At 34.3% G+C, this 19,245-nt stretch overlaps 1 protein-coding gene across 3 annotated transcripts in view; it reads right to left on the bottom strand.

The window, feature by feature from the left end:
- UNC80 (unc-80 subunit of NALCN channel complex) overlaps positions 1-19,245 on the bottom strand; it is a 185,841-nt gene that overhangs the window by 89,012 nt on the left and 77,584 nt on the right. For all 3 annotated transcript variants that reach the window (XM_039844657.1, XM_039844658.1, XM_039844660.1), the window contains exons 23-26: positions 14,142-14,354; positions 10,727-10,862; positions 7,744-7,877; positions 2,402-2,567 (exon numbers count right to left, since the gene is read on the bottom strand). In XM_039844657.1, coding sequence (XP_039700591.1) covers positions 2,402-2,567; positions 7,744-7,877; positions 10,727-10,862; positions 14,142-14,354 — 649 coding nt within the window. The remainder of the gene's footprint in view (positions 1-2,401; positions 2,568-7,743; positions 7,878-10,726; positions 10,863-14,141; positions 14,355-19,245) is intronic.

Below are 19,245 nucleotides of genomic sequence, written 5' to 3'. Positions count from 1 at the left end.
TGGAATACCAGGCTTAGTTTGTATTTGGAACATGGGTGAAAAGATTTGACAGATCCTGCTTCAAGATTTTAGGCAAACATTTTTAGTTCCAAGGATTATTTCATATCAGTTTTCCTTGGTAGAATCTGAATTATCTTAAGGTGGTTTATCTCAAAAACCGACATTTTTAGCTTTTATAAACAGATGGTATGAAATTTTTAATAACATTTTTATAATCTAAATTTAGCAGAGTCACCATGCTTCCCATTTTCACATAGGCTTTAGCAGTTAGTATTTGCTTATCAGAAGGATTAAGAAATATTTAGGAATCTTCAAGGAGATTTTTGCCAACTGGTGAAGGACAGTTTATGAATATGTTCTCATTTTCCTTATGGTGTCAGTTTTCTGCTCTTTACTTATTAAACATCTTTCCTATATTAACACAGCTACTCTATGAGGAGAAAAAAAAATACTAAGCATTTGTATCCTTGAACATTAAGAGCAATTTACATAAATGATAATTATGAAATTAAAGTGTTCTTAAAATTAATTTAATGTTTTATTTTTATAAAATTGTGTAAAATTTACTCTGTTCAAGCTTAACCATGTCAGTATTAAGAATTTTTATTTCACCTACTTTAATAATAATTAACATAATAAATTTGAATGGGAAAAAATTCTCTTGGGATATGTTTAAAAGATGGAAGTTTCTCCTCATATGCGATTATCATTATCTAAAGTAGGAGCATTTGAAAAAATATTGACTCAGTACACTTCATATGCTGAAATTGCTAAGACTTGGCTAAAAAATACTTGGTTCACTGTAAGTTCAATGTATATAATAATTAGTTGCAGTTTTAAAATGTCATGACTACAATCTAATCTTGAAATATTAAAAAGTTTTTCTAGTGTTTACCTATTCCTTGCAAGATTTTCAGTATTTGCAATATTTTCAATATTTTATGTCTTCACTGACTAGGGCTTTTCCTTTCAAGAATCATTTATTCTTTAAATTTTCAAACATTCATGGAGTCATTGTCTACAGGACACTAGAAAATACATAAATGTAAAAAATCATCTTTTACAAATATGCTGATGTCCTTTTAATTGAAATTCATTAGAAAAGCATTGATAGGCAATGGTATTTAAGAAATAGCAAAATCAGAGAAGTTAACAGTTTAAAGGAGTTTTAGAGAACAACTTAAAACTTTGCAATCTTAACTTTAGCTCATATTTAGAATTTTCTGCATGGGTTCTAATTTATATGCTCATGATATGAAAAAAACAATGACAACATTTATTTACTGTGTACCCATTGGGTACCAGGTAATGAATTTATGCCTTACTTGCATTATCACATTTAAAATTTTCAACATCACAGTGCGGTAGGTGTTACTAATCTAATTTTATGGAGAAGAAAACTATGACTTAGAAGGTAAATAACTTGGACAGGGTCACACAGCTCGTTACTATATTTTGCCATTTTAAGATGCATCCTTTTTTCACATTTTGACATATCCAAAATTGAGATTTATCTTATAATTGATGACATCTTAAGATCACTAGTGCCAGATCCATTTGTGGGTCTCATTTGCTATTGCTTGTGTCCATGTGCACATATAAGGCATCGGCAACAAACTTTACAGAACAGGTAAACTTCTTTTAACTCCAAGAAGCCAAATGGTAGTTTGATGGAGGAATGGTGAGGCGGTAAGTCAGATGAGTTTGTTAACATTCCAGAAGCAGGAATTGAAGGTAGGCTAGCTTCATACAACTGTATGTTTCTTTAAGTAACTAGCACCAATAGCTTTATTTCTTTTACAGATTAATTTCAAAAAAATGATATATTACTAACATTCTGATGACACAGAGAACATTCTATAGAAAAACATGGATATCGATAATTCTGAGTTGAAAAGAGATTAAAAATTTTGAACTCTGAATTGAAGATACTTTAGGAATGTTAACCAGCTTATTTATACTTTCTCTCTTTTTTTTTTTTTTGGCTGCATAGAAATGATATATACCAATAATAAAAATTTACATCTAATTAAGTATGCAAGTCTTCTTTCAACAAGAATGAAAGACAAAATAAGTGATAAGAAAGTACTGCATAACAGCCGAATTGAGAGTATTTTTCCTTTCTTATTGGTACATAAAATAAGGTCTCATCTTACAACTGATGGCATCTTAGATTCAATGGGATATAGAGAGTTGCTGAGTTGGAATTAGAGCCCAGGGTCTCTCTGACCACAGAGTCCAACTCCTAACCAGCATGGTTTCCTACCTCATTGAACGAACACAATACTGTATGAAGCTGACAATCTTGGACTTCTTTGGGTGCAAAATTCTGTAGTTTAAACTCAGACCAAATATCCTATGAGAAACCCTGAGACACGAAGTAACCCTTGCTTTTCCATACCTTTCTTCTCCTCAACACCCGCATCTGATTTGAGCGTGTGGCTACTACTGTGCAGGGAATCTTTTGAGTCTTCATTTTCATCCAAGACCCCGGCAAAGCTGATCTTCCTCTCATATCTGTGTTGGTCCAACTCAGGATCCAAACGAAGTCTGCAGCTTTCCAAGTCCTGAAATGTCAGTGAAGAGCACGTGAATACTGGCATCTCCACAGCACTGCAGTGGTCTCGTGCAAACCTTCCTCTGTTTCGAATTGCACAGAATTGCATTTAAACGGCTCAACTCTCCTTTATCTAATGCAAATTTTAGATGGTGAACATAAAAACATTTCTTGAATTAAAAAAAATCTTTCCTAACTCATAGTTTTTCGCTTTTCCTCAATCCTTCACCTTCCAAAAGCATAGACCTTATTCCAAATCCAGAGCTAGCTTCCATATCTTCTAACTAGCTTCCTCACAGCTTTAACTAAAATTGGTATTTACTTGTTTATGAAATAATCAGGCATTGAGTGCATTCAATATAAATGTATCAGTACTGCGGGATAATAAGAAATGGTTCTTGTCCTGAAGGAAGTCAGAATCCCAAGAGAAAGACTGAAAAGGCAAACAAGCGATGAATTCCAAAACTGAGAGACAGAGCGGAAAGCTTAGATATCACGCTTGGAGGTTGTGGTTGGCAGAACAATGACCCTCCAGAGATGTCCACACCCTAGTCCCTAGAACCTGGTGAATATGTTACCTTACATTGCAATGATGATTTTGCACATGTAATTAAGGCTAAAGACCTTGACTTGGCAGATTACCCTGGATTAGCCAGGTAGGACTAACCTAATCACACAAATCCTTAGAAGTAGAGAGCTTTTCCAGGCTGCGGTCAGAGGGAGATGTAAGGAAGAAGGAAGAGGGAGTTGATATATTACTGGCTTTGATGTTTGATGACTGGGGAAAAAGGCCATGAGCCAAGGAATGTGGCTGGACCCTAGAAGATGGAAAAAGGGCAAGGAAACAGTTTTCTCTGGAGCCCCAGAAAGGAGTGTAGCCTTGCCAACGCCTCGATTTACTGCGGTGAGACCTGTGAAAGATTTCGATCTCCAGAACTATAATGTTTGTGCTGTTTTAAACGACTAAAATTGTGGTTATAACAGAAATAGAAAATGAATACAGAGGTGATGTTGGAGTTAAGTTTGAGGATTAAGTAAAGTTAGCTCAGCAAACAAGTGGGGAAAGGAAGTTCCGGCTTAGAAATCCTCATTTGTGAGGGCCAGAAGCTCAAAACAGGATCATGCACTGGCAGAATTTCATTTCTCACTCCAGGTGAACCTAAGTATAAGGGGATTTTATTACTATCTGTTTACGAACAGAATGAGCCCATACTCTAAAGGCAGCCTAGTGGAATGTAAGTATTTGGTAGAAAGTTTGGCCTGTGAGGCTCGAAAATGAAAATTTGATCTGATTTGTTCATGCTAATGATAATATTTAATTATTAATCTATAAATCACTTTGAGAATCTAATAAAAACATACATAAAATGCCAACTTTATTTTTATATAGAACTTTTTCTAATTATGACATAATATGCCCTCTGAGTCAAATAGATATGGAAAACAAAAATATTTTTTAAATAACTCAGTTTGCACCAAGAATAAACTCTTATGCTTTTAATTGTTATTAATAAATACATTTTAGAATCTACATGTTGTTTTCTCTTTTCCCGTTGGATTAAGAACAGAAGTTACACTTTGTTACTCAGAAAATTATATCACATCTAAGAAACTAAAGGAACTACATGGAATCAATCTGTTTAACAGTGTCAAAAATATTCTAGAATATAATTTTTTTTCCTGAAATTTATCTCTTTTTGAAAAAAATAGCCTAATCTACTCTCTATTTTGGTAGCCAAACTTAATTAGATAAATTTCTTAGTTGGGGCAAGAAGTAATAATATAACAATTCTAATTCTCAAAAGTAATGATCTCTTCTGAAAATTTCTTATTTTATCTACTTGTCAAAATCCCACCTATCTTTCAAAGCTACATTCAAATGTGACCTCCTCCAGGAAGGTTCTTGAGATATTTCCAGCAACTTCTTTGGCTAAGCACGGCCCTCTGCTCCTCTCTTAGGGCTACTCTTAGATTTTGCTTCAGAAAATATTTTTATATGTTGGTTTTCCTGTTAAATATATTCATCTCTGTATCACCCCAACACCCACCCCTGCAACCATCATACCACCTTGTTTAAAGTCTTACTCTCAATAAATATTCATCAGTTTAGTATTTAATATATCACATATTGATATATGTGGATTGTGTTTTGCTTCTAATTTTTTAACTTTAGGAACATTTGGAATTCAGCAGTATATTTTTTAATAACCCGATCTGTTAAATTCCATTGGTATAGTTGGTACAGCTTCTAGGACAGTCTTGCACAAAAACATCAAATATGTTGTTTTCCCTAATGAATGAATGTAGATTACAGAGATTTCCTTATTGCCTTCTTCTTTATTATGAACTTATCTGTGCATCGAATGGGAATTATTTGTTCAATTTCATTTTGCTTGGTCATTGGTTATTGGTTTCACTAATTCAACTAGGAGACATTTGAACAGATCAGCAGTTTTACAAATAAAATTCTTTTATAAATATGTTTTGTTCTCAAGTTTGGAAGTTAATAGAGAAAAATTTGATTCTTATGCTCTTTTAGATTATAGAAAAAGCAGCATTTTTACAAGATGTTGCTTTTTCTTTTTTGTGACATTATTTCTTTGTATGGTTTATGAAAACAGTGACTAAAAATGCTACCAGAAGTTTTTTTGTTTGTTTTGTTTTTTGTAAAAAAGCACATTTATTAAGTTGCACCTAGGGATCTATCTGGGAAAAAATTAAGTTGGCAAAATGTATATTTTAGCACATTTTACTACCTTTTCACATTATTTTTCCTTTTATTTTTCTTCATATCCCACCAGTATAAAGAGTGGCCTCCTAGGATTTCCTGACCCCCTCTAAAAAAACTGTCATTAAACAAATTAACTTTTATTTTAATTATTGTATTTAAGGTTCTTTTACTTTCTTTACCTCCTTTTTGCATATAACTAGGTATTTTTTCAGACAAATATTTCACAGAGAAATCTCTTCAATTTTAGAAATGACCTTATGGCAATTCTTCAAAAAAACTTTTTTTCTTGGTAAAAAGTTTATGTTCTGATCTTCTCCCATCCTCAAGCCTCAGATTATAGAATATTTATAGCTTTTAATGTGATTATTTTACTACATTATTATTTTATTATTCTGTGTATTAGGGTAGCTATTTATTTTTACTGCTATTAAAAATGTTCCTGAACTATTAAAACACTCCAAAGATTTATAAATACCCTTGTATCAAGTGTTTTGTTAAACCTGTAGAATATTTCATTTTGATGGTATTTATGCTGAGCCTGTTAATTTGCTTTTTAGTACAATTTTTTAAAAAAACAATTTCAAGCATTTGCAGCTTCTGTGTTGGTAAAATGTTCTTGATATTCATTGTTCTTTTTATAGTAGGTGAGAATATGGCTTAAGTTTTTCATATCATCTATAGATAATAGATTACTCATGAGGAAAAGCTTTTTTCCCATTTATTTTATAAAGGTCACATCCCAACACAATACAGTGAAGCCTACACTCACAGTGAAAATCCTCATGTGATGAATAAAAGATTCCTGAGACTTTGCTAAAGGCAATATAGCAGTAAAAACTTTCCTCTCATTGACTGAATGACTGCAGACTCTGTTTAGCTTAATTACTTGGCATTTCCTATTTGTCTGTCAGTCGGTTATACAGTAATTTTTAAAAGGTTTCATTGGTTTTAAAACATGTTCATTATAATAATAAGGGTCATTAAACTGTAGCCTTATAGAGTTGAAAAGGAAAACAAAAATAAGTGAGTCGAACTTTAAGATTCTTATTTTTTTAAATCACAATGGATTAAAATGGTTACCAATAAAAACCTGAAAACTTAAAAGCAGATATATTTCTGTTCTTTTATAAAGACTTCAGTATAAATAAAACATTGATGAAATAGCACTGACAGATTCCTACAAATCAGATATTTTATCATCCTGGACTTTTAACGCATCTGTTGAGCGGTGACCTAGACTTGATTTTATAGAGTAGCCTCCATATAACAGTGAAGGTAACAATTCAGAAAATGAAAGGTCTAGGTTAACATGAAATTAAATAAGAGCAATAGGAGAAACATCATTTTTCAATATCCAAATGATGCAGTTAGTTTCACATTCCAAATGCAGATATGTTTCTCTTTAAAACATATATTTTGCCCATACATGTTTCCAACTTGAACGTATCCATCTAATGTTTTAGAGTGTGAGGAAATGGACTTTCCAGACATTATAAAACCAGAGGGAGAATTACTATTCAGAAATACCAGAGCACAAATTCTTTTGGCCCCACCAGGATTAGGGCATGGCTTTGCTCACGCTGAGTTTGGTTAAAAAAGCAGGAGAGCTGGTGGACTGTAAAATTCGCTTAAATGACAGCACATAGACTGTTTGTGTAACATTTTTTTTTTCTGGTAGAGTATTGTAAGCCTTGTGTTAAGGAAAAAAAGAAGAACTTATGTAGTTCCTCGGCTCTGGCTTGATGATGCCTATGATGAAAGAACCACTGGAAACTTGGTGCCTATTAGAGAACTAAGAGCCAAGGAAAATCAGCTCTGAGGTGTGTCCCTTTCCCACATACTCTGCGAAGATTCTGGCTCTGACACAGTGTTTTCATTCTCTGTTAAACAAATCAGGTCCTAATGGTACAGAAGTGTGTGTGTGTGTGTGTGTGTGTGTGTGTGTGTGTGTGTGTCTTTTTCTGCCTATCCACAAGAAATACTGCAGGAATAAAACATATGTTTAGGGATGTTTACATGCTAAATGCTTAGACAAGTCTTTTTGTCCATCATTAAATAAAAAAACACTCATTGGAAGCACATTTCTATATGGATTTAGGAGCAGCTAATATAAAAAAATCTGAGATTTTTGGAAAATGCCGGCCATAAAACTCCTTACAGTTTGTAGAGTAAAAGAATCTACACATTCTTAAACATTCCTAACATAGCTGACAGTGACCAATCAAACATTTTATTTAGTGGTGCTACTTTAGTGATTTCAAGGTCAACTTTAGAGTTATTTTTTTTTTTTAAAGAAGAAAGATTTTATTTTTATATATGAAAATCTCTTGGTTGAATTTTAAATTATATGATAGATTTGGCCACTCACATTTGAAAAAATTAGGAATACTGAAAAGTTAGCCACATGTCTGGCTTCTCCAAGTAGCCTGATTATTAACTTGCATGCTTTACTCACCACCAGAGGCTCAGTGCGTGGTCTAGGCAGGCAAGAAAAGGTCTCTCGCAGGAAGGTGGTAATCTCCAGGAGGAGCTGGCACGCTGCCATCTTCAAGGCAAAGGGGCAGCCACATTTAGAGGGGTTCACAGTACCTATAGAATGAAAGAGTTCTTTCATAAGTAAACAAACTAATAAAAAATACAGAGAGGCACGTTTGGATGGACATAGCTACACATGTGTAAAATTAAATTGCATATGAGAACATTACCTAAACATGTCCAAAATGAAAGTATATATGAGAATGTTACCTATATATGTTCAATTCACCTATTCCCTTTAGTATAATGTGTACATTACTATAGACCTCTCTTTTTTCATTTTGTAATTCTATAACAAGTACCTCAGTATTAAAATGGCATTTAATAAGAACTAAATCTCTTTACAGCCTCATAGAGTAACTAAATGCAGCTCCACTGAACTAGAAAGCCTTTAATAAAAACAGAAATGAGAAAGCAGTCTTGTAAGAGTTTCACATTGCTATTCAATCAGATTTAGACTGTGTACATGGTGGTGAACTATATCTGAAACTACAAAAATCCTGCTGGTTCATTTTATGAGGCATTTATCTTGATGTTCTGAGGACAGTGAAATGGTTTCAGTTCTAACCTAGATTTGTTTCAGCATAGACAAGGCATACTTGATCACTTATATCATCCAATTTATACAAGTTAGCCTATCATATGAAGGTATAGTTACACTAGAATTGTGCAAAAAATTCTCCTTTGCTCTAAAGAATACTGGCCTTTGAATGAATAAAACATGGCATTCACTATAGACCAAGTAACAGATTTTGCTCTGAAGGCAGATAATGGCCAAGGTGACACTTATAGAGACTTTTTAAATTCTCAAGATTAGTTCTCAAGACACATGTCATCACAAATAATGCTGAAATGTACTGATTACTTATCAGTGTTAACAAAAGAAAGCCAAAGGCATATAGAGTTCAGTCTTTCATGAAAGAAAGAAGATAGTTATCTATTTTGAATGAATCAAGTCAAGCAAACAGTATCATTACACATCAACATTTCTAAAAATATCTCTAAAATATTTCCCATGTATTAGGCTTTCTTAATTGAATAGTGTATATACTTCATTTCCACCTATTGACAATAGGTGGAAATTATGGTCTTTCTGAAGATACCTGGCTATTGCTTCCTCATGAAAATCATTATTTTTCTCTCTAGAGGTAATATGTGGTTGAGGACATTGCCTCTTATTACGAATGGAAGAGAAAAACTCCTCTAGAATTTCCAGACTGATATTTGCTTTACCATAAATTATCTTTTAAATACAAAACGAGTTATGTATTGACTTGAGAATGGAATTAAATTGGACATTCCAATTTTATGTTCAATAGAGGCTACATGACTCTAGAAATTCCCTGGATGTGAAACAGTTTTTAGAAAATAATTAAACACTATATATTCAGTATAAACTTATGAATCTGTCCTTTTATACTTGAGGTGTTTATCTAGACTCTTCTTGTCAGTCCTATAGACAATGAGATTGGTATTAGTCCAAAGTCTCTCATAACTATCATCCAAAATATTCTGTTACAATGAATAAAGATTGAGTAATACCTGATCTCATTGAAAGGCTAATATACCAGGCATAACATATTGGTAAATGGTACTTATGTGGCCTCATAGAGATTGAAGATCATTGTGCTTTATAAGGATACATTCATCTAATGTTGCTTTGGCTCCTCTCTGTTCTGAAGGACCCTTGGGAGATCCAGGGAAGTTTGGTGATGTCTTCTGGCAGGACTTTAACTGGTTCCATGGCTACTGGATAATCCTTGAGGCCTCCTATGTATCAGACCCAATTCTGTGAGTCATTCTAGCATATTCTAGACTTCTGTGAACTTGACAAGATTTTGGGGCAACTTTTGCCATTAGGCTGAAAGACTGGTGTCAGAAATTTGTGTTTTGTCAACAGCTATAACTTCTTAAGTCAAGCAGATATTTTCTGATTTGATAAAGGCTGAGAGAGAACAAAATAATGAAAAATTAAAAAAAAAATCCTTGCTATGAAAGTGGAAAAGAAGAGACTATGTTTGCTTTGATTATTATTTAGTTCTGTCCAATGTTACATTTTAGCATCTTTTTATATTTCATGACTAAAATGATGTAGTAGATTTGGCATCACTTAACTAAGGATAACCCTTAAGATATAATCGGGGAGCTTGAATTTCAAACCACAAGGGAAGGTCAAGAGGAAGAAGGCTCACTGTCTTCATCAAATAATGATACTAATTCCATAATCATATGCTCCATAAAAGGCAGTGGTACACATACACAAAAGCATGTATGGTATAGAACACATGTATGTACGAAATGGTGCTGGACAGGAATGCATGGGAATCTCTTTGTCTCTATTTTTCTATTATGGAACTCGATTATAATTTTAATAAATAAGTACAGTACAGGTCATTCATATATCTAACAATCTGAATCTTTTAATATTCAATTCATATTAAATGCTGTAATATACTCTGATTAAATATTTCAATATTTTAGTGATTTGGGAAGTGTTTCATATTGTTTGGTCTAACTTCTTTTTTTAATCTTCAAAAGCAATAATAAAACACAAGAACCTGACCAAACCTCTTCTGAGACAGTAATTTTCCACAACTAAATTTTCCGAGAAGCCTAATACTAATCTTTGGATAACAGAGTCAGAGACTACAAAGCAATGGGTGTTCCACATGGCCTGCAACCCTTGGCCCCTGTCTATTGTTTTACCTTTCTGGTTCTTGTCCTCCCCTTCGTGTGTCTTTATGCACATGCTCTACTGCCATGTAAAGGGAATAGGGGAAAAGGTGCAGTGGGGAGACATGAGAAGGTGGTAAGAATATGAAAGAGGAAAGAGAAATATTAAGTGCTCCTAAAGCAGAGGTTCTTACAAGCAGGGGTTCTTGTAGTAAAGGGAGTCTCCTTACTGTCATCTAAAAAGTCTTCCTCCTCATCCTCCTTTCTCAGTCTCCTCTTGGTCTCCTCATCATAAATGAGCCCCAGCAGATTGGCTGGGCTCTCGCTTTCCCCATGGCACAGCTCATTCAATCGGACACCAATTGCCTACCATGGGGAGAAAAAGAATGAAACAGCACAAAGTATGTCAGACTGTAAAATGGGCTCTCATATTACAGAGGACATAAGCAACAAATTAATGGGAATTATTTCCAGCATATGCTTCCTCTGTATCTTATAGTGTTGTTACCATCATGTTTTTCAATGTGGAGACCCAGAAATGGAAGGCATTGACACCATCTCCAAGGTCATTTAGTCCAAAGACTTGTAGGAACTGGATGACAGCTTTGTATACTCATAGAAAAAATTTCCCATATACTCGGTGAGATTATTTTCATTTACTCAAAGGTCATTTATTTTATAGGTCTCATATAAGGGAGTAAGCAGTCTTTAATGGAGGATTTTGTTGCAGTAAAAAATAAGAAGTCATAATTGCTCAGAGTGCTTCTGATTATGCTATTTTATATGAATGTCACCATCATGCTAATGAGTTTGGATGTTGGCAAGAATCCTGGTACTGCAAGTTTACTTATATCTGCTATTATGTATGCATTAATCGGCTTTTTATAGACTTTGTTTCCCACCTCCACGATACTTTATGAATTAGTAAGAAATACTAACTATTCTTTTGGAAGAGTATCCAACATCAATATTAGAAATATTACTTTTAATAGCAAGGCACATGGACAATATTGATTTTTTACAAGATATTCATAGAACCAATACTTCATATCTGTTATTCTGAATCATCATGTACTATTGTCTGATTTACCAAAAGGAATTTTCCATAAGTAGAGACAAAATACACAACCTCTAATTTCTTTTATATTCCAATTATACAATGTATGCAACAGTGGAAAAGACGGGCATAGGGAGAAAAGTAAAAAAAAAAAAGCTAAAATAAGCCCTGAATTTGGAGTTTGACAGTTTGGTTGCTCTGCGCATTAGTAAGAACAACTGCTCATTTTCTTCTTTCTTCTTGTATTGTTCTTTTCAAATATTTAGAAATTCTGGACATGCAAGAAAGTAGACTCACTACTAGAAACTGACATACAAAGATATGTCCAGATTCTTTAAATAAAAACACAAGTTGTTTGAATGTCTTGGCTATCTGGAAACAAAGAGATTTCCTTAAACTGTAGAATTAAGTGAGTAACAAAAACCACATCAATGAGAAAGAAAGGAGTCTAAGAAGATATCACAGGATCTTAAAATTTTAGCCACTGAAAAGCTTTACGCAAACAAAGCAAAATATAAAAAAAAAACCCACCACCTCAACAAAAAGCCTGTCCTGATGTTACTATTTTGAAGATCCTCTTTTTAAGGAGAGGACTGCACTATGAGACTGGAGTAGACCCAAAATACTTAATAATGAGATTCAAAGGGGAAAAATTCTGTATCGATTGTTCCTGGATGTTGAAAATAAGCAGTTTAAGTTAAATCCACAGTTCAAAAAACTTAAAGTGTTGCTACAAAATGAAATTGTCTAAGATAATAGTAAGTGTCTAATTAATAATTTAGAGCTCTATGTCTCTTCCAAGGCTAAAAAAATGTCTTAGTGCCATGTTTACTCCCTTCTTCATTAATCAAACATGTATTAAGTGAGGTGATTTTTTTAGGTCATAAATAAGCAAAGTTGAATAAATTATTTTAGCATGGCAGTATCTTTGCTTAATGTGACCAATAGATTATAATCCTTCATGTAGAAGGATCGTTGTTTGGGAACTGGGAAGGTTAGAGAGGTTGAAAGACTTGGTCAGAGTCACTCAGCATGCTGTGGACTGGGACTCAAACACTGACAGAGTTTCTGAGTCAATGTTTTTTGCTCTTCCCCTCAACGAGCTTACAGTCTATTGGGGAGGTAATAACATACCAAAATAACACATTAAGTGGTAAAAGAGTTTAGAAGTTTATTTGTTTAGAAGATGGAAAGTTTAGATTCAGTTCAAGGAAGCATAGAAAGTCTCTTCATTGCAGATTTTGAAGAACTGGTGTTCTCAGTAATGCGGAAGGGGAAGAGTGGATATCTCAGATAGAGAGTACCAAAAGATCCATATTCAGTGAAATAAACTGAAATCCTTAGAGACTAACAAGTAAGCCACATTTTGTGAAAGGAACTAATGCTCAGGAAGACTGGAATGATAAATTGGGACTAGATCATATAGTTATTGAAGCTGAACTACATTTTGCATTCTGAAGGATCATGGAAGATCATTTCTGAATGGGGGAGAAACTTTATCACTCATTCGAGGGACACTGTGCTACTTACCTAGAGATTCACAGACAAATGACCTACCCTGCTTTCAAAAATTAATGTAATAACTTCTTATTATTGAACACCTCTTAGATAGAAAGAATTGAGGTAAATGTTCTTTAGATACATTAGGTCACTTGACTTTATCATCCATGTTTGAACAGAGGTTTCGGAGAGAGCAGTGATGACAGGCTAAGCAATTTGGGTTTTATCCCAAGGGAAAGGAGGGCTACTGAAGCATTATAAATGGGCAGGAAACACAATCTGATTTGCATTTTAGCCTAATCACTCTGACAGCAGTTTTGCAGAATGAATTGGAGGAGGCAAGTCTGGAGGCTGGAAGATAAGTACGAATGTTCTGCTTTCAGATGGGCTAGGCCCTAGGGAGATCGTTTTACTGGCAGTGTGTTGGATGGGTCAGATAATGGGGATTATGGGGAGGAGACCAAATGGGCAAATGCTGTAGTCATCCAGATGAGAAGTAATGAAGATCTGACCTAAAGGGGCATTAGTGACATGGAGGAGGTACAATCAATGACGAAAGGAGGTTTTGAATATGTTTAAAAGCTGTCATCTCAGATGATGGTGGTAGCATTAATAAGAATAGAAAGTTCAGGAGGGGTTGCAGTTCGGGGTGTGTTTACACAGGGGGAGGGTTTTATTCTGGTCAGATGGAGTATTAAGTGAATGCAGTTGACAATGTGGGCCTGGAATGGATGGAGAATTCAGTCCCACACTGCCATATAGTTAACAGTTAAAAACACAGGAACAAATGTAACCCTGGGGGAAATTATACAGGAAGAAATTATAAGATATCTTGGGAAGATACATTTATAGGCAGGCAGGAAGGAGAGGACCAGGGAAGGAGACAAAAGAGATAATAATGTCTAACTTCATAGGTTTATTGGAAGGATTAAAGATTATTTTCTCCTAAAAAGTCTTGTTCAGTGACTGATACATAACAGATACTCAATATATTGTCTCCCAAACAAACGAAACAACAAACATAAACACAAATCATCTTTACTTTACTCAAGCACCCTAATTTTTATAGAAGAAAATCAAAAGCTCACGTCTCCCCATTGGTAGAAAAGCTTGGCAGCATTCCACTGCAGTTTCTGGTTCCGCTTGTTGCCCACAATGGGAGATCGTCCTCTGGACAGGCCTTTCTTGGTGATATTCACGTGATGCCCTTTCATCCACTCTGGCCAGTTTCCACGGTTGCAACGGTGAACGAAACGGGCACATTCCAGGAAAAGTGCTGCTCTGGCTACCACAGGCGCTTCCTGAGTTGGGTTGTTAAGGAAAGAATAATATGGAATTAATGAACAATAAATTGACCTTAAAGGGAATTATTATATACTCTTAGCTTATTTTAGTCTCTGTGTTTTGATGTAGTTTAGCCATATTTCCCAGGGTAGTATTAACGTGGTTAACTCAGTAGCAGGAAATCTGGAAAATTAATCCATGGAGGCAAATCTGGATACTGAAGAATTAGACATTTTAAATGGGTTTCTGTGTTTATTTTTCTCCTTTTGTGGAATCTCAAGTAATTTTATTACTCTCTTTGCATATTTAAGATGCAGCTGAGATTTCAGCATGAGAGTAAAATAACTTTTAATGTTTTTAAATATGAAGTATTTTTTAAACCCAAAATTTTAATGTGAAGCAAACACATATTCAATTTTGAGAACTACTTGTATGTTAACCAGGGGTGTCAACAGTGATTTCATTCCAATAATAGTTATCTGTGACCAACCACATGCTCCAAGTAGTATAACTGCTCCAGCACATTTTGACAAGTAAAGACAGGAAGTGCGGACTAGATTTTGTTGTTAATCTTTTTCCTTCCATTTTATCATGAATAACAGACCAAATTCTGCATAAATAAGTATGGTTTTAATTGAAAACGTTTGACAAACAGGAAATTATTTAATTGATAAATGAAAAACAAGAGCATTTCTTCAGGAAAATAAAAATGTGGTCCTATCTTGTCAAGACATGCTTGAAAAAATTTTAAAAAAATAATAACTTTTAGTTGATACTCAAAAACTGGTAAGGATTGGATATCTACTGACCTCTTTACAAGCTAAAGAAAAAACAATTTTTAATAAAGGAGGAAGTGTGAACTTTCCCAGAGGTCAACAGATCATAAAAAATACAAACATCTACTATATATGTGTATTTTGACTTATGCCAATTTTTAAAATTATACTAATAACCAAAGGTTTCTTAGTAAACACAGGTTTTCAAAATGAGGTGTTTTTCTTCATTTTAAGCAACAGTATTCTTAATAATGCATTGATCCATAATGTTAAAAAAGGGGCTAATATATGGAGGGTATCAATTGTATGCCAATTAATTTTTATGGTAAATTTTAATTATCATAACAACCCTCGGCTCCAGAAATAATATCTTCATTTTGATATTTTTAAAAATTAAGTATAATTTTTTTCACTACCATAGAGCTAGGAAGGGGTGGACAAAAGATTCAACCCCAGGTCTCTGATGTCCAGGTCTGTGCTAGTTTGTTTTTAGCATTTTCATCATCTTAATTTATACTCATATAAATCTTGGTAAAAGATGATTTCTAGAATGCACATAGAAAGTCATTGTTTAAAAATGGGACACTAATGTCCAGTAATGTTATCTTCTAAAACACATGTATGTAACATCATTTCTCAATTATAATCTAGTCTGGGCTTCATCACTTCAATCATAAAATAAAAAAGATACTCAACCTTTGTTATTTGGTTCATTTTCCTTTCTGTCCCCATCTCAAGTGCTCTGGGGTCAAATTAATGTCAAACTGGTAATAGTCTCCCAAATATGACATCTCATATCTTTCCATTTGTTGTTTCCATGGCTTGCAGAGCCTTTAAACATCCTTTTCATGTGGAAAATTCCCACTTTTAATGTTCAGTTTAGTTACCTCCTCTAAGAAGTCTTCCTTAACCCTTCCCTCTTCAGGCTACTTCATACTTTAGTTAGTTGCTTCATACTTTCGAGTACCACGGTACCTCAATCACACTGGATAATTGAAGTAAGTTAGCCCATTAAGTATTTTCTCACTGTCTACAACTTAAATGAAGCCATCATTTAATAAATATATTCCAATAAGAAATATATTTATGAACAAACTTAATTTTACAAAGCATATGATGTATTGGCAGGTCATACAAAGTTAACTGATGTTAAAAGGCAAAATACAAGATGAATGCTAATGGTGAGAATGTATCATTAATGAAAGATGAACACTAATGATGAGAATCCATCACCAACTGTGTTGGTGCCAACATTTGGTAGCAGGTCACAGGGATAGAAAGACATGAGATTGCAAAGGGTCAAATGACTTTCTGCATTAAACTTTATCAATGTTGTGGTGCCATAACATACAGACTAAATATCTACATTCTTTTTTTGTATTAAATGTTTATTTTACCAAACATCTCAGATATGCTCATTTGTCTCTGGAAAAGACTGGAACATCTGTCTCTAAAAACCAATTTATTCTTAGCCTGCCACGTTTTGACACATTCCCAATATAAAGCAATGGGACTCATTGCTTAGTGCCAGGAAGAACACACACACATGAAATAGCACAATGTTATAAACCCTGTTTCCTTCAGGATTAACAAGAGAGAAACAGCCTAACTCAAATGTACGGGGCAGAGATCTTTTTATTGTTCTTAACTATTAGATGGCATTGTAAGGATTAACAATAGATGAATGAACAAATCAAATTGTGCCATGTGAGGTTTCCTATTTATTCTGCCTTGCTTTCTTTAGGAAAAAAAAAAAAAAGCCTTATTTGTTTAGGAAGTTCCAGGTGTTTTGAATGAGTAATTTCAATTCCTGCTCTCAAAGACTTCTTATAAAACTTAAATATTATCCGTTATTGGTCCTAGGAAGTCCTAATCTAAGTTGGCAGATGGAATTGAGATCAACTTGAAAATAATTCCCACTGACTCTACAGCACAACGTTAAGGGGAGGGTTGGTTCTTATCTGGTAAACTTGATCCATGTAAATTGCCAAACCCAGTAACATTTGCAAATGTCACTGTCTGCTTTGAGAGATAATGACATTGAATAATTCAAATACTGCCTTTTTATTATAATTGTCATGAGCCTGGCAGATGAAATCAGGCTTGGGAATCTTACAGTTAAGATGGAAGTAAATAATAGCAATTTCTGGGGTATTATAGTGTGTGTATTACCATACAGACAATTGAAGGAGGTGCTGAGGTAACAATCTAAGTACTTTCATGCGCATCTTAGTAGAGATACAAAGTAGAGATACAAAGTAACAAGTACTGACAACCCAATGTGTGTGAAAAGCATTCGAGGCATTCTAGTGTGGGTATGGTGATGGGGAATTATTTTTCCTATAAGTTCCTTTCAAAGCGTAGTTCAGAAAATATTGATTTTAGAAACCGGGTTGTGAAATACCTTATACAAAGGATTCTTCCTGAACATAAAGAAAAGACAATTTTCCCTCTTATGCTAGAGCTTACCTCTGACAGCTAGGTGCCATCTGAAGCAGCAGCGAAAAACGGAGGCATGATAGAATGGAATGGATAGAGATGGATTCACATCACAGAGAAAAACAGCACAAATGGAGAAAAATGAATCGGAAGAATGCTGCATGGCTGAAAAGAACCACAGAGTATCAGAAGCATGGTTAAAAATGAATATCTAAACAAAATTTGACACCACTGGCATATCACAGAGAACTGCTGATAGTCCTCGAAGAAAAGTAGGCATACTTAAATTTCTTCTTTCTTATTAACATGTCTGCCAGATCACCTTTTTATGTTATGACATGCCACAGAATGGCTTCTATTCTATTATGTTATAATTTCATAGTTCCCAGATAAGAAAGAATCAATTTTAACTGGGAAAATAAAATATCAGATTGAACCATATAGAATTTCCAAGTTTGAAGGTCAAAAATAGTCGAATATGAACAATTTCATATGATTCAATCTTTATATAAGGTGTTCTCTGGAATGGCTACAAAGCTGTTTAATTAAAATTATAAAATGTCATACTGTCATTATGCAGAGAGATTTCTCTAACATCCTCTAACTAAAATCTTCAAGTGTTAGCCTACTTTTCCTCGACTTTCATTGTCACTTTTTCTCGTATTTTATAAGATCATTATGTATGTTGAATGTTTCCTTTATGAAAGTGAAGCAGAGAATTGGAATACTAATTCAAACAGCTGTGCTTTATTTCACCTGGGAGCCTACAAAATATTGTTACCAAGATATGATGGTTAATTGAAGGTTATAATCGCATACATTCCTTTCCCTGAAGGACTATGTCTAAACTTATTATGTGAGAAGAAACCCTGACTGATCCTGAAAACTCATATAATAACACTGAATGGGAACTATTTTCAAACAATGAATATTTTATGTTGGCCCCTGGGGAATTATATAATTTTTTTTTATTGCCTTGCCAAAAAATAGAAAGCTCGTGTTGGTGCAGGACACCTATTTATTTAAAACCGGTGGGAATAAGCAGTTATTGTGGTTCTTACTCTGCATTGGAACCTAGTTTGCTAGAGGGCATGTGCTTGTGAGTCAGTATTTATTGAATTCTCTGCCCCACTGAGATAATTAAGCAACTGACAGGCTGCCTCTGCTCCTGCCATTTCTACAGTAGCTGTGGGCAACTGAAATGATTCAGTTGTCAGGCTAGAGGCAAGCTTTATTGTTTAGTACACAGTTTGGATGGCTAGTCATTTTAACACACTCGGGTCATGTTAATATTTTGGGTAAGTATTTAAAATACCAAATGGGGACTTGTTTCTGATAATAAGATAGATTAGGTGTGAAGACAAACTTCTTTTGGTTTAGATACTTAAAATACTGCATAAAATATCCAAAAATTTCTTCGCTTTGTTTCTGCTTTTGTTTCTAACATGAGATAATAAACTGCTGGAGAGTAGAAATTACCAGAAAGTGCGATTCTGGGGTGGGGGAGGGGTGTGAGCTATTGTAGGACTATTTGTCCCAAAGGCTTCTGCTGACTCTGGAGAGACCAGAGCATGGGTTTTCAATGGGCCACAAGTTAAATGTCTGGGCCCAAATGAAGTGGGAGGTCAAGTCATATAGTCTCATAAAGCCAGGATTCCAGGTAGAAGCCACCTTCAGTGGATAAGAGAAAGAC

Source organism: Pteropus medius, unplaced genomic scaffold, assembly GCF_902729225.1.
Source record: "Pteropus medius unplaced genomic scaffold, Ma_sr-lr_union100, whole genome shotgun sequence".
NCBI lineage: Eukaryota > Metazoa > Chordata > Mammalia > Chiroptera > Pteropodidae > Pteropus > Pteropus medius.
The sequence above is the reverse complement of the archived record's forward strand: the minus strand, read 5'-3'. Positions and strand labels throughout refer to the sequence as shown.